Below are 15,298 nucleotides of genomic sequence, written 5' to 3'. Positions count from 1 at the left end.
TGTTTCATACTAGATTTGTGAATTTGTATTAATGCAGTTAAAGAACAACTTCATTCTATGAAAAATAGATTTTGTCTGTCACATTTGATACTGAAAATCAGCCTCTGTACACCAGCCCCAGTTTGAATCTCAGAGAAAGAGTTTGGATGAAGTAGAAAAGAATAGCTTTATTGCTTTGCCAGGCAAAGGGGGCCAGAGCAGGCTAATGCCCTCAAAACTGTGTCCCAGTGTGGTGGGGGGGCGGTTTGTGAGGAGTCTTATACTCAAGGGGAGGGGTTGCTTATAAGGATCTGGGTGCCTGCAGGACCTGCATTCCTTCAGTCTAGAGATCATCTGGTGTCAGGTGGTCTCATGATAGGATTCTGTGGTTCTCGAGGTTATCAAACTGTGACCTCTCTGGAATGAAGAATGCTTCATCAAGCAGTTAACATCTTCCATTTGGTGGGGGTTTTCGTACTGCAGAGGAGCTCAAAGATACTGATATGTATATCCCTTGAGGAGGAACCAGTACCCTGCTCCAAAGCTGCACTATTGTTTTTTTACTACTCCTCCCTGTCTCTGCATCCCCTCCCTTCCTCGATTAGGAACTGTTTGAACCTGCCCTTTGGAACTCAGGGAAGGTCATGGAGGCTGAATGAAGCCTATTTCCTACAAACAAGAAACGGGGGACACAGAAAGGGTTTTGTGCCCAGGAGTCCCACAGGGCCTGCTTGGTTTCACATGGGTGCTAAAATTGGGGCAGATATTTTATTTTAATGTTAACTAGATGAATTGGATTTAATTTTGTATGCCCTTTTTTTTTCCTTCAATAATAAATTCTAGTGATTTCCTAAGTTTTTACCTTAGGAAACTAGAAAAAGAGGAGCAAATTAAATCCAAAATAAGCAGAAGGAAAGAAGGAGTAAAAGTTAGATCAGAGATCAGTTGAATTGAAAACAGGAAATTAATAGAGAAAAGGCAACAAAACCAAAAGCTGGTTCTTTAAAAAGATCAATAAAATTGATAAACCTCTAGCCAGGCTTCCAAGAAAAAAATGAAAAAAGAAATAAATTTCTAATAATCATAAATGAAAGAAATGTCATGACTACAGATCCCATGGATAGTAAAGGAATATTATGAACAACTCTATGTTAACAGATTTGATAACTTAGATGTATTGGACCAATTCCTTGAAAGACACAATCTACCAAAACTCACACAGGGAGAAATATATAATCTGAACAGGTGTTTATCTATTAAAGAAATTGAATCAATAATTAATACTTTCTAACACCAAAAGCATCAAGCTGAGATGGTTTTATTGTTGAATTCTAGAGAACATTTAAAGAAGAAATGATAACAGTTCTCTATAATTTCTTCCAGAAAATAGGAGCTTAGAGAACACTTCCTAATTCATTCTGTGAGGCCAGCATTATCGTGATACCATGACAGTGAAAAGACAATCCACACTAAGATAAAATATTTGCAAAACACATATCTGATAGAGGATTTGTATCTGAAATATGCAAAGAACTGTTAAAACCTAACAATAAGAAAACAAACAGCCCAATTAAAAAGTAGAGAGAAGATCTAAATGGACAGCTCACCATAGAAGATAGACAGATGGCAAATAAGCATATGCTCAACATCCTATGTCATGAGGGAATTGCAAGTTAAGACAAAATGAGATACCAGTTTGAAAAAATCTATTAGAATGGCTAAAATCCAAAACACTGACTACACCTAATGCTGACAAGGATGTAGAACAACAGGAACTATTCATTGCTGGTAGGAATGCAAAAGAGGACAGCCACTTTGAAGAGAGTTTGACAGTTTTTTTACAAAGCTAAACAAAGGCTTACCATACCATGTAACAGTCATGCTACTCAATATCCAGATGAGCTGAAAGCTTCTGTCCACACAGAAACCTGTACACAAATGTTTATAGCAACTTTATTCATAGCTGTCAAAAACCAGAAGGATCCAAGATGTCTTTCAATAGGTGAATGGATAAACTGGGGTACCATGGAATATTATTCACTGTTAAAAATAAACTGTGTAGCCACAAAAAGACATGGAGGAATCTTGTATGCATATTGCTAAGTGAAAGAAGCCAGTCTGAAAAGGCTACATACTGTCTTCCAACTATATGACATTATGGAAAAGGTAAAAATCAATGAGTGCCAGAGTGGGAGTTGGAGTGAAATATGAGTAGGTGGAGCACAGGGAACTTTTAGGATAGCAAAGCTATTCTGTATGATACTGTCATGATGGATACATGACATTATGTATCTGTTAAAACCTGTAGAACTATACAACACAAATCTTGAAACTTAATGAAACTATGGCCTTTAATAATAATGTATCAATATTGGTTCATAATTTGTAATAAATGTTTCCATACTGTCTTTGTCTGCTTCAGCAGCTATAGGGGAGAAAAAATCATTTTCCCTCCACCCTTCTAGGTTCTTGGCTGAGACCAAGATAGAATGACAGGAGAAAAACAAACATGTATATACCTCCTACATACATGGGAGATACCCAGGAGAAAAATGAGTGACTCTCCAAAATTGCCCAAGCTATCACCTTTTATATGCCATCCCCAGCTAAAGACCAAAGAAGATTGGGGTAGAGGTGAGATGGAGACCACTTATGGGAATTTACGAGGCAAAGCAAAATAAACAAGGGTATAGTTGTTATGCAGATTTAAGTATAAGCTTTCTATAGTAAGTTTTATTCTTCCTCTTCCTGGTACAGAGAGGGAGATACCTTTACAAATGGATATTTCCCTTAGAAATGTAAATATCCCTTATAAAAGGATAACTTCTATTAGGTTTTCAGAGCTTCTCCAGTATCTGCTGTTTCTTAAAAATAACCAGCTCAAGAAAATCCTTATGCCAAAGGGGCATATTTTGGGGTGCCATATTCTGTTCCCCTTCCCAGCCATAATAAAATAACATAACAAGTGGCTTGAAAAACACAAATTTATTTTCTTACCCTCCTGAAGGCTAGAAGTTGGAGGTTAGGGTTCCAGCGTGATTGGGTTCTACTGAGGACTCTTGTGGGATTGCAGATGGCCTCCTTCTCACTGGTTCTTCACAGGGCAGAGAAAGAGAAAGCAAACACTCTCTTGTTTCTTCTTATAAGCACATTAATCCCACCCACTGTGAGCCCATTCTCATGGCCTCATCTAAACCTGTCTTCCAAAGGACCCATGTCCAAAAGTCATCACATTGGTAGTTAATGCTTCATCATATGACTTTTAAGGGAACACAGTTCAGTGCATAGCATACACTAATGGAAGCTATTAATAAGAGAAATCGTGTGTTGGGGGGTGGTATATGAGAACTGTCAGAACTTTCTGCATAGTTTTTCTGTAAACCTAAACATCTCTAAATAATAAAGTCTACTAAAAATAATAACAAGCCTAAAGATTATGAATTTCAATTTCAGAGAGATTTAAAAATAGATGACATTTTCTTTGATATTCACTGCCCAATAGAATGCTAAATGTGACAAGAGCAAGCCATGTCAAGTCAGCGTTCACCATGTTACACCTTTTGCTCTTTCTTTTCCTTTCTTCTGCCTTCCTTGAAACTCTCTGCCTTACTTTAAATGTCACTATTTTCCACTATATCCTTGTTGCTTGTTTGGTCCTCTACTTTTCACCTCCTACCTTTTCTCTCTCTTTGACTTCAGTGGACCATAAAAATAAAATGTGAGCTTCCATAATAATGAACCTGTAATCTGATTGTCTTATACTATAGTTTAAAGCTTCAGTTACCTTAAAAAAATACAAAGTATCTGAAAGTCAGTAATGATCTGACAGTCAATAAAGGGAAGATCAATAAGCACATAAAATAATTTGTGTATATCTTATTGTAAAAAATCTATAGATTATTATTTAGTTTGTGTGTGCATGTATCTGTTTTTTGTGTGTTGAAAATAGTTTTTCTTTTGGGTTGGGCATATTCTAAAGTCAGGTTTTTTTAAAGGTAAAATTCATGTAACATAGAAATAACCATGTTAAAGTGTGCCATTTAGTGTATTTACAGTGTTGTGCAACCTCTATCTAGTTCCAAAACATTTTCATCAATCCAAAACGGAATTCTGTACCTGATAAGGAGTCACTGCAGATTTCCCCCTCACCCGAGTCCCTGGAAACTACTAATCTGCTTTCTGTCTCTGTGGATTTGTCTATTCTGGGTATTTCATTTAAATAGAATCTTAGGGCTTCCCTGGTGGCGCAGTGGTTGAGAGTCCGCCTGCCGATGCAGGGGATACGGGTTCGTGCCCCGGTCCGGGAAGATCCCACATACCGCGGAGCAGCTGGACCCGTGAGCCGTGGCCGCTGAGCCTGCGCATCCGGAGCCTGTGCTCCGCAACGGGAGAGGCCACAACAGTGAGAGGCCCGTGTACTGCAAAATAAATAAATAATAAATAAATGGAATCATAGAATATGTGACCTTTTGTATATATCCATTATATGGATAGACCACATTTTGTTTATTCAGTCATTAGTTTATGAACATTTGTGTTGTTTCTACTTTTGGCTATTGTGATTAGTGATGCCATGAACATTTCTGTAGAAGTTTTTGAACAGTTAATTTTAATTCTTTTTGGTATATGACTAGGAGTCGGATTGCTGGATTTTATGGTAATGCTAGGTTTAACTTTTTGAGGAACTTCCAAAATATTTTCTACTGTAGCTGCACCATTTACATTCCAACAATAATGTACAAGAGTTCTAATTTCTCTCCCCATTCTTGCCAACACTTTTGTCTTTTATTAAATTATAGCCATCCTAGTGTATGTATGAAGTGATGTCTCACGGTAAAATGAGGTTTCCTCCTATAACTTACTCTATATGTTAAATTTATGTGCAATTATTAATATGTTAGTCTATTAAAATACAATAAATGTCCTGCAGATTAAGAGACTACTATAGTGCTTCAACAGATCCTTCTATAGAAATATTGTTTTGATATTTTTATATTTAATTGTGCTTAATTTGAGACAGATACATTCATTTAGAACAGGAATGCCCATCAGAGGAACTCTTTGCCATGCTGGCTTTTGAGTTTGCCATAGAGCCTTCTAGTTTGATAGAATACATAATGTCCAAAGTGAAAAAGATTTAAAACACAATATGCTTGATTTTGACAGAGTGCAAAGAATGATAAATAAAGATATTAGCAGTCATTAAGCCCAGTATCTGGTCATTATTATCAAATACTGCGTGAATACCTCCAGTTAAATGAATATGAACAGCTATCTCATAAGATAATTCATTCCTTTCTTTTTCTTTTTTAATTTTATTTTTGGCTGTGTTGGGTCTTCGTTGCTGCACAGGCTTTCTTTGGTTGCGGATATGGGGGCTACTCTTTGTTTTGGTCCGCGGGCTTCTCATGACGGTGGTTTCTGTTTGTTGTGGAGCATGGGCTCTAGGCGTGCCAGCTTCAGTAGTTGTGGTATGCGAGCTCAGTAGTTGTGGCTTGCGGGCTGTATAGCGCAGGCTCAGTAGTTGTGGCACACGGGCTTAGTTGCTCCGTGGCATGTGGGATCTTCCTGGACCAGGGTTCGAACCTGTGTCCCCTGCATTGGCAGACAGATTCTTAACCACTGCGCCACCAGGGAAGTCCCATTCATTCCATTTTAGACAGCTCTGTTTATAAACTTAAGTTCTTCTGTATGCTAGGTTAATAACTGCTGTCCTTGAACAGATACTAATTGGATCTTGTTATTCTCTCTAGCTACAGGTCCATTTTCTCACATGAAGACAACTACCATATCCCCTCAAGTTTTCTCCTTTTCTACATCTGACACTTCTAATTCTTTCTACCCATCGCATTTCAGAGTTCTTATACCTTCACTGTTCTACTTGCTCTCTTCTGGATGTGCTCTAGTTTGTAGTCATCCATTCTAAAGGGTATTTCTCTAGATATTATCTGATCCAAAGAATGGAATTAACGCATAAGATGGTTTGCATGCTCATGATAGGCCTGTGATTTAGATATGTGTGTTCCCTTTCTGCAAGTGAATAAGCTTAGGCTCAGACAGGTAAAGGTATATTCCCAAGGTCATAGAATATGTGGAAGAAGTCCAGTTCAGGTTTAACTGTCTGCAAAGCTATACTCTTTTCCTTAATAATCATAATACCAATATTGATAAACATAATAACATTTATTGCATAGGTAGAGTATACTCAACACTGTACTAAGTACTTAGACTCCCACTTAAGCCTCACAGAAGACTTGTGAGGTAGAGATTACTATTTTTACAAATGAGAGAATTGAAGATCAGAAAATTCTAATAATTTTCTAAAGGCCACTGAGAGACTAGTGTAGTCAAGATTGAAAACCAAATGTGATTCCAAAGATTGTTCTTTTAAATATTATACTGTTCTGTCTATGCTGTTCCATGATATAGTTGATATTTCAGTAATTAAGAGCACAACAACGAGGTGTTTCAGTGTTCTAGTTCTATATAAAATAATGCATATGATTAAAAATATACAATTTAAAAAAATATATACAATTTACAGTTATTACAAATTTATTATTAATTTTTCTTTCATTTCATTTGATGCAAAAACACTGCTGATTTGTCTATATATTGATATAGCCTTTCTGTCAGTATTTAGCGAAATACCAAAAAGAAAGGGTGACTATATTTAAAACTTTGTTTTCTTTTAGGTCCACCTCACTCATTTAACCGAGATGAGACAATAATCATTGCTTTGGCATCAGTCTCTGTATTAGCTGTTTTGATAGTTGCCTTATGCTTTGGATACAGGATGCTGACAGGTAAAAATATAATTTTTTGTTTTGTTATTTATTAAACATGTCATTTAATCAGAATTGATTTTATTTTATAAAAATTCATCATGGTAAAAAACATCTCTGTGCTGTGGTAACCCCAGAGCCATCCTTCTCTCTTAAACTTTTTGTCCTAGTTTTTATGAAAGGTTTCAAACATATACAAAATACCTATTACCCAGCTTCAATGAGTATCACATCTGTATATCATCTATAGCCCCACTCACCACATGGTTCCATTCCACTGGATTATTTTGAAATAAATTGAAGGTATAACTTATCTGTAAATATTTTAGTATTATCTCTGAAATATAAAGACTTAAAATATATATAAACACAATACCATTTTTACATCTAAAAATAACAGTAATTCCTAAATATCATCAACTGTCTAGTTGGTTCTCATAAACTTTAGATTTGACAAGCGTTTTAGGAAATCAGCACCCATTCATTCATTCAAATAACTTTAATAAAACCTTCTTTAATGTTTCTGCATATTTCTTAGGGTTTTATACTGGGTGTGTTACTAGAACAATCTCCCAGGATTCAACTTTTGTGTTATTCATTTTTCATCTTCATTTATAGATGATTCCTAGTTTAGTAAATAGTTTTATTCACATTGACATTAGGCATAAGTCTTGCTGTCTGTCCTTCTGTAGGTCTTTTTTTAACTGTCATATATTAAAAAGTGTAATAAAGATTTTCATTTTAAGAAAACTACACATTAGCAGGTTCTTTTTCCTATTCCTCTAGGAGACCGTAAACAAGGTCTTCACAGTATGAACATGATGGAGGCAGCAGCATCAGAGCCCTCTCTTGACCTAGATAATCTGAAACTGTTGGAGGTAAGATTGCTTTCCGATTACGGGCTGTTTTTTCTGCTCTCATAGTATATCTGAGACGGGGCTTCCGTGGTGGCGCAGTGGTTGAGAGTCCGCCTGCTGTTGCAGGGGACACGGGTTCGTGCCCCAGTCTGGGAAGATCCCACATGCTGCAGAGTGGCTGGGCCCGTGAGCCATGGCCGCTGAGCCTGCGCACCCAGAGCCTGTGCTCCACAACGGGAGAGGCCACAACAGTGAGAGGCCAGCATACCACAAAAAAAAAATAAAAATAAAAAATAATAGTATATCTGAGACAGTGATTTCATTAACTCATTCATTTATTCAACAAGCATTATCAATTTTGTGCCAAGGCCTATTCTAGGCACTGAGAATGTTGGTGAACAATACAGACACATGAGGCTTATATTCTAGTGAGAGAGAGGCTACAAGAGGTTAAATAAATGAAAGTACAGTTGACCCTTGAACAACATGGTTTTGAACTGAATGGGTCCACTCATACACAGATTTTTTTCAATAGTAGATACTATAGTACTACACCATCCACAGTTGGTTGAATCTGTGGATGTAGAACCATGGACACAGAGGAACCATGTATATATGAAGGGTCAACTATAAGCTATATGTGGATTTTGGACTATTTGGAGGGGTTGGTGTCCCTAAACCTCATTGTTCAGAGGTCAACTGTATATTTGAAGTAGTAGTACGTGCTATGGAGAAAAAAAAAGCAAATGAGATAAGAAAGTTATGGAAAAGGGGTTATTAAAGAAAATATACTTATAAAGGAGATGATATATAAATACAGACTTGAACAAGAGTATAGGAATAAAGACATATCAGATTCTGAGAAAAATGTGCTAGGCAAGCAGTTCACAGTAGATGATGAATAAATATTCCTTGTCTGTGTATATATTGTATATTGTATAGGTATGTATGAATATTATGTTTTGTAAAGAATTAAATTTTCATTTGGTAATATCTCAGAACCTGTGTTAAAAGTCTTGCCATGATGAATGTTTTTATGATCTTTATTAGGATAAATTAACCAAACCAGAGACTGCTAAATAATAGATCTGATAGATGTGGTTATATAAAACATTTTAAGAACCTTCCATTTGGGAGAAAAATATAATAAAAGTTAAAAGCAAAATTTTAAAAAGGTATTTCAACACAATTGATAAAGAGATGGTAGAAATCAACATTAAATAAACAGTCCATCAAAAATAGACAAAAGAGATGAATTATCAATTCACAGAAGAAGTAAGTATGCCTAGTAAATGTATAATAAGATGTCCAATTTACTAAACTGGAAAAAATACTAATTAAAACCATTAGGATTTTATCCTGGACTGAGTAAAAGAAACACTCCCAAACATTGCTGATTTAACTTTATATTGATACAACCTTTCTAAAGGGCAGTCTGTTTGTTAAAATTTAAATTAGAAATAGTGAATGAAATATAACAAATATCCTTAAATGGTAAATCCCTAACCTTTTTTCAGTAAAAAGTCAGAGAAATCCCAGAAGCCAAAAATGAAGAGAACAGTTGTATCTTGCTGGGGGTTTTTTGAGTTATTTTTTATTGTACTGTATTGTACTAGATATTGTGAATGTCATATTGTGGAGACCCTGTGTTCTGTTAGGTTCTTCTAAAGTGTGTTCATTTCGTTGTTTATTTTAGTAGGTGATTAACTTGGTTGGACATATTGCAAACTCATCTCCTGAGCTGAAGTTTAGTTACTTTTTATCTTTAGCTGGAGTCTGTCCCATGCATTAATTGGGTTTCCAACTCTCTGACTCTCCTTTTTGGGATTCTCCCTTTATTTTCCATGCTGTGGTTGCCCCAAATTCTGTCCCCTGCTTCCTGAGGCCAGAAAGATTTTCTATCACAATTTTTGCTCCCCTACGCAGTGCAGATTTCAGCCCGCTCACAGGCTTAAAGCTATAAAAATAAGTAGCTCACCCTATGCCATTCCTTTCTTCCAAGTGTTGACTCCCCTCAGAACCTATCTACTTTTGTTCATTCTCCAGCATTTTTAGATTTCTTTTTAAAAATATTGTTCAGAGTTTATAGTTGTCATCTGAGGGAGGGCTGGGTCTGGTAGGAGTTTCTGAGCCATATAAGATGCCAAATTTATTATTTTCTTGACAATGGAGTTACTCAAACTAAGCAATAGAGACCTGGTTGCATACATATGGATTTATTAGTAAATTTGATTGTTAAGTTGTGATGAAATAATATCTTGCTTTCTTCAAAACAAATTTACAGCTGATTGGCCGGGGTCGATATGGAGCCGTATATAAAGGTTCCTTAGATGAACGTCCAGTTGCTGTAAAAGTGTTTTCCTTTGCAAACCGTCAGAATTTTATCAATGAGAAGAACATTTACAGAGTGCCTTTGATGGAACATGACAACATTGCTCGCTTTATAGTTGGAGATGAGAGAGTCACTGCAGATGGACGCATGGAGTATTTGCTTGTGATGGAGTATTATCCCAATGTAAGTTCTTCATAAAAAATATACTGACATTTATGTCAGTCAGATTTGTAGGAGGACCCCTGTTATGTAGAGTGTTGCTGGTTTGCAAACTGGTTATTAATGGTCTACAATGACATAACGATTTTACTCCAGAATGTGAATGAAACTGTTTAGTCCCTACACACTTACGTCACTCTGTCTCTGTCTGTCTCTCTCTCTCAGCAAGACTTTCTTGATGAAGGAAGCAGTGCTTTGATTGACATTTATTCTGATACATGCTTCTTCTTATCCCAGACTGGTAATAAATAGTTTGTAGATGAGCACCTTGAGTAGCACTGACACATATATATTTACAAAAGCCTTCTGTTTCCTACTTGTAAAACATAACAGTATAATTTATATTTGTACTGGTAATGAGATACAGTGTAAAGAAAGAGTTGAAAATACTTTTTTTTCTGTCTTAAGTTGATAAATAAAAGATGCATTTGGGGCTTCCCTGATGGCGCAGTGGTTGAGAGTCCGCCTGCTGATGCAGGGGACACGGGTCCATGCCCCGGTCCGGGAAGATCCCACATGCCGTGGAGCAGCTGGGCCCATAATCCATGGCCGTTGAGCCTGTGCGTCCGGAGCCTGTGCTCCGCAACGGGAGAGGCCACAACAGTGAGAGGCCCACGTACCACAAAAAAAAAAAGATGCATTTAAAATGAAATAACCATTAATAATTTTTAATATTTGAGAAATAAAAATTGATAATGTCTAAATTCTCTTTTCCATCCTCTCCTCCTCTCTCTACCTATAGAAATGTCTTTTCTTACTTCGAGATCTGAAATGTTATAATTCATTAGCTCTCCTTTGAATCCTAACATGCAAATCCTTTTTACAGCTGCTAACTTAACGTCCTCATGTTCAAGTAAAGTAATTCTACTTTTTTCCCCTTTTTACTTTTTCCCTCCATACAGGGATCTCTATGCAAGTATTTAAGTCTCCATACAAGTGACTGGGTAAGCTCTTGCCGTCTGGCTCATTCTGTGACTAGAGGACTGGCTTATCTTCATACAGAATTACCACGAGGAGGTAAGACAATGAATAGAAGATGCATCACAACCATGTGGGGCCAGAATTCACAAAGGGAAATTTTATTCATATCTTTAAAGTAAAAGTATATTTTATATTATAGCAGATGTATTATCAGCCAGCTGTTTACAAGATCTAGCATGAGGAAATATATTTGAAATTTAACAAGAAGAATAAGAAAAAGAATTTCAATTCTCTAGAGGGGTCATGGATTCCATTGCGATTTTGATTAAAGCTCTGAACACTCCCCCTGTAAGGATAGACGTATAGGCATACTTTAAAAAGTACTGTTTTGATTGTAGGGGTTCTCAGATCCTTTGAAGTTCATCTATGGACCTAGGTTAAGAACCTCTTAGCTAGACTGTGTTGTATTTTCCTTGTATTTATTTTGCTTATTTAAATGAACTACAAATGCGTTATCACTTCTTTACACATGAATTCCATAGGTTGGTTGGTCTTTAGTGTAAAACCCAAATGTATCTTTTGATAAATCAATGCTTCTCTTAGCTAGAATTAGACTTGTTCAAATTTATCAGGGAGAAAAAAGTAACAGGTTTCAATGAAGATGACATTTTTTTTTCTTTCTCATGTAAGAATCTGAAGAGAGACAGTCTAAAGTTTTTTGGCAGCACCATAATATTATCAGGGCCCCAGGCTCCTCTATTTCTTCTCCATTACTCTTTATATGTGGCTTGTTTACAAGGTCACCTCATTGTCCATCATGCTATATGCTAATCAGCAGAGAAAAGGAAAGTAGAAGGAATTGCCTCCTTTTGCCTCGAGAAGTCCCACTCTTGTGCTTATGTTTTGTTTCCCAGAACTTAGTCCATGCTTTCCTACCACACTTAGCTGCAAGGGATGCTTTTGAATATAGCTTGTTTTTGTTTTTGTTTAGCTGGGTGCATTGCTGCCTCAAATAACACTGGGTTCTGTTACTAAATAGGAAGAGGAGAACTCATGGTGAGGAGTAAGGCTTCACCAGTGTGTCAGTACCGTGTGGTTATGTTCCTTGCCATAACTACAGTTTATATTCAGCCTTTATGTACATTTTTGCTAGTTTTTCAAAGCATCTTTTTAATATATTTGCTTCTTCACTTTGTTTCAATGTACATCTCACATCACAGGCACCTCTAAATTAGCTTTGCTGTGAAAATCCATCTTTGCATTTTCATCCCTTACAGCAATTTTCTTGTCATGCATTGTTTTTTCAGTTTCTCTGACTGCTATAATGAAGAGAGTATTTAATGTAACAATTTCTTAGATATTTGTTCCATTGTATGATAGCATGGATCATCTTTTCTATCTGCTGCTTCATATATAAATAATTTCCCCTGAATAATTTATCAGTTCACTTATCTTGACATCTTGCTTTTCCTGAATACAGAATTGACCAATGTTATTGCCTGTGTCAGCAACTTGATGCACTTACTTTAGTGCTTTAGCTCAGTAACCATTTGTACTGTTTCCTTATTCTTAAATATCATAACTCCTTTAAAGAGCTGACTTAGCACAGAACTTAAAATACCATCCTAATCCCCCTTTTCAAGGCTTGCATGATTCAATAAGGTTTCTAGTCAAACATTGGCTGAAAAGAGTGATTGCCATCAAATATGAGTTTTATTTAAACACAGATTTTATTCTAAAACATTACCTAATATTATCACTAAATAGTTACAATTTTAAAAAATGCATATCTATTTGTGAAAAAACATAAGTATAATAGCTATTTGAATTTTTGGTTTTACCTAATTATTTAAAAAATATTCCATACCTCACAGCAGTCAGAAAGGCCCTCATCAAAAAGTCTGCAAGTAATAAATGCTGGAGAGGGTGTGAAGAAAAAGGAACCCTCCTACACTGCTGGTAGGAATGTAAATTGGTATAGGCAGTATGGAGAACAGCATGTTGGTTCCTTAAAAGACTAAAAATAGAGGTACCATATGATCCAGCAATCTCACTCCTGGGCACATACCCGGAGAAAATATAATTTGAAAAGATACATGCACCCCAATGTTCGTTGCAGCACTATTTACAATAGCCAAGCAACATATGTCCATTGACAGATCAATGGATAAAGATGTGGTATATATATATAAAGGGAATATTACTCAACCATAATATAATGCCATTTACAGCAACATGGATGGACCTAGAGGTTATCATACTAAGTGAAGTAAGCCAGAGAAAGACAAATATCATATATCACTTATATATAGAATTTGCAAAAAAAAAAAAAAAGATACAAGTGAACTTATTTACAAAACAGAAATAGACCCACAGACATAGAAAACAAACATATAGTTACCAAAGGGGAAGGGGGAGAGGGATAAATCAGGAGGATGGAATTAACATATACACACTACTATATGTAAAATAGATAACCAACAAGGACGTACTGTATAGCACAGGGAGCTATACTCAATATTTCATAATAACCTATAAGGGAAAATTATCTGAAAAAGAATATGTGTGTGTGTGTGTGTGTGTGTGTGTGTGTGTGTGTGTATGCATGTATATGTATAACTAAATCACTGCTGTACACGTGAAACTAACATGACATTGTAAATGACTATATTTCAATAATAAATAAATATTCCAACTATACTGTACTATTTCAAAATATTTAAAGTGACATTTCACTTTTTTTCAGAGAACTCTATTCTTCCCGGTATCTTCAGATATAACTTTGCTATTTGGTATACAAATTTTGTAGTAAGGAGTAATACTATTATTATTTATTCAGCTATTTTTTGCTTCAGGAGAAGTAGTAGTTGAACCTGTTTATTTGTAATTGGTTCTCCCTATGAATTTTTTTCCTAATGGTAATGTCAGTGTAACATTATCATGGAAAAAAGTCTAGCAAAGAAAGAACATATATAGATCACTTAAATCTATAACCAGAAAATTACTATTAACTAGTTTATGTACATCTTTCCAGATCCTTTGCTCTGTGTGTGTGTGTGTGTGTGTGTGTGTGTGTGTGTTTATGTTTATGTAAATATCCACAGAGAGACTATTTTGTGTTCAGGTTTTATTTTTTAACATAATTAAAATAATATTGTGTCCCACTTTGCTTTAAGAAATTTGCCAAGTGTGCTACTGCCCAGGGCAAAACCATTACATGCTCGGCTCCCCCTTTCTACAAACCACAACCCCTTCCCCAATAAAAAAAAAGGTTAAAATGAATATTGAGGGGAACTTTAAGGGGAAAAGAATTCTCAAAAAGGTGGTCTATAGTTCCACCCTCTGCACTGGTCATGAATCCTCTCTTGTCTCTTTTTCTTTTTTTCTTTTTCCTTATTTCCTCCCTCGCTTCCTTCCTCCTTTGCTTCCTCCCTCTCCTCTTTTCTTTTCATTTCTTTTGTTTCCTTTTTTAATAGTAGCAGAAAGTATTACCTTGTTTTCCCCTCTGGCTGGCTGACTGACTGACTCATTGCACATTCTTCACATTATTAACCTGGTTTCCCTTCTGTGTGAGATGTTTAAGTATTGCTTTGGTGTTAGTGTACAAACATTTTCCAGCGTCTCTATAAATTTTATTATATAAATATCAGCTCGAGATTATACCACATATACTTATGTTGTGGTTTTATCCAGAGTAAGAAATGTAGCTCTGTTAGGGGTTGAATGAGCCATGTTAGTACATACTTTGGAAGGCTGGACTGGGAAGAGGAGCAAATGAGAAAGAAGTCAATTTTTAGAATAAGAAACCTGGTAACTGCTATTTTTCTTCTAGTTGTGCTATTGCCTCCCCCCACCCCCTGCCCCCAATATCAGAGGAATCATTATCTTCTGTCTTTAGTTTCATTGTTGGTGAAATTGAAGTCTAATACATGTTAATGAGAGTAATAAATGTAAATACTGAGTCTTTTTGTGCCTAAATATAACACTCGTTGACTTTGTTCTGATTGCTCTATTTCTTTCTATACCTGAGGAGTTATTTTAAATTTTGGGAATGGTACTTTAGAATTTTTTTCTTTTCAAGAGCTACGGTTTTATTTCAATATAAGATTTATATAAGGTTTTCTTTTTTAAAAATTTTATTGGAGTATAGTTGACTTACAATGTTGTGTTAACTTTTCCTGTACAACAAAGTGACTCAGCTATAC

At 35.8% G+C, this 15,298-nt stretch overlaps 1 protein-coding gene across 1 annotated transcript in view; it reads left to right on the top strand.

Moving 5' to 3' along the window:
* BMPR2 (bone morphogenetic protein receptor type 2) overlaps window positions 1–15,298 on the top strand; it is a 193,481-nt gene that overhangs the window by 141,850 nt on the left and 36,333 nt on the right. The window contains exons 4-7 of the mRNA XM_022567437.3: window positions 6,675–6,785; window positions 7,551–7,642; window positions 9,906–10,136; window positions 11,075–11,189. Coding sequence (XP_022423145.1) covers window positions 6,675–6,785; window positions 7,551–7,642; window positions 9,906–10,136; window positions 11,075–11,189 — 549 coding nt within the window. The remainder of the gene's footprint in view (window positions 1–6,674; window positions 6,786–7,550; window positions 7,643–9,905; window positions 10,137–11,074; window positions 11,190–15,298) is intronic.

The sequence above is a fragment of the Delphinapterus leucas genome, chromosome 8 (assembly GCF_059928025.1).
Source record: "Delphinapterus leucas isolate spDelLeu-1000000601 "Yukka" chromosome 8, BTC_Dleu_Yukka2, whole genome shotgun sequence".
Classification (NCBI taxonomy): Eukaryota; Metazoa; Chordata; class Mammalia; order Artiodactyla; family Monodontidae; genus Delphinapterus; species Delphinapterus leucas.
The sequence above is the reverse complement of the archived record's forward strand: the minus strand, read 5'-3'. Positions and strand labels throughout refer to the sequence as shown.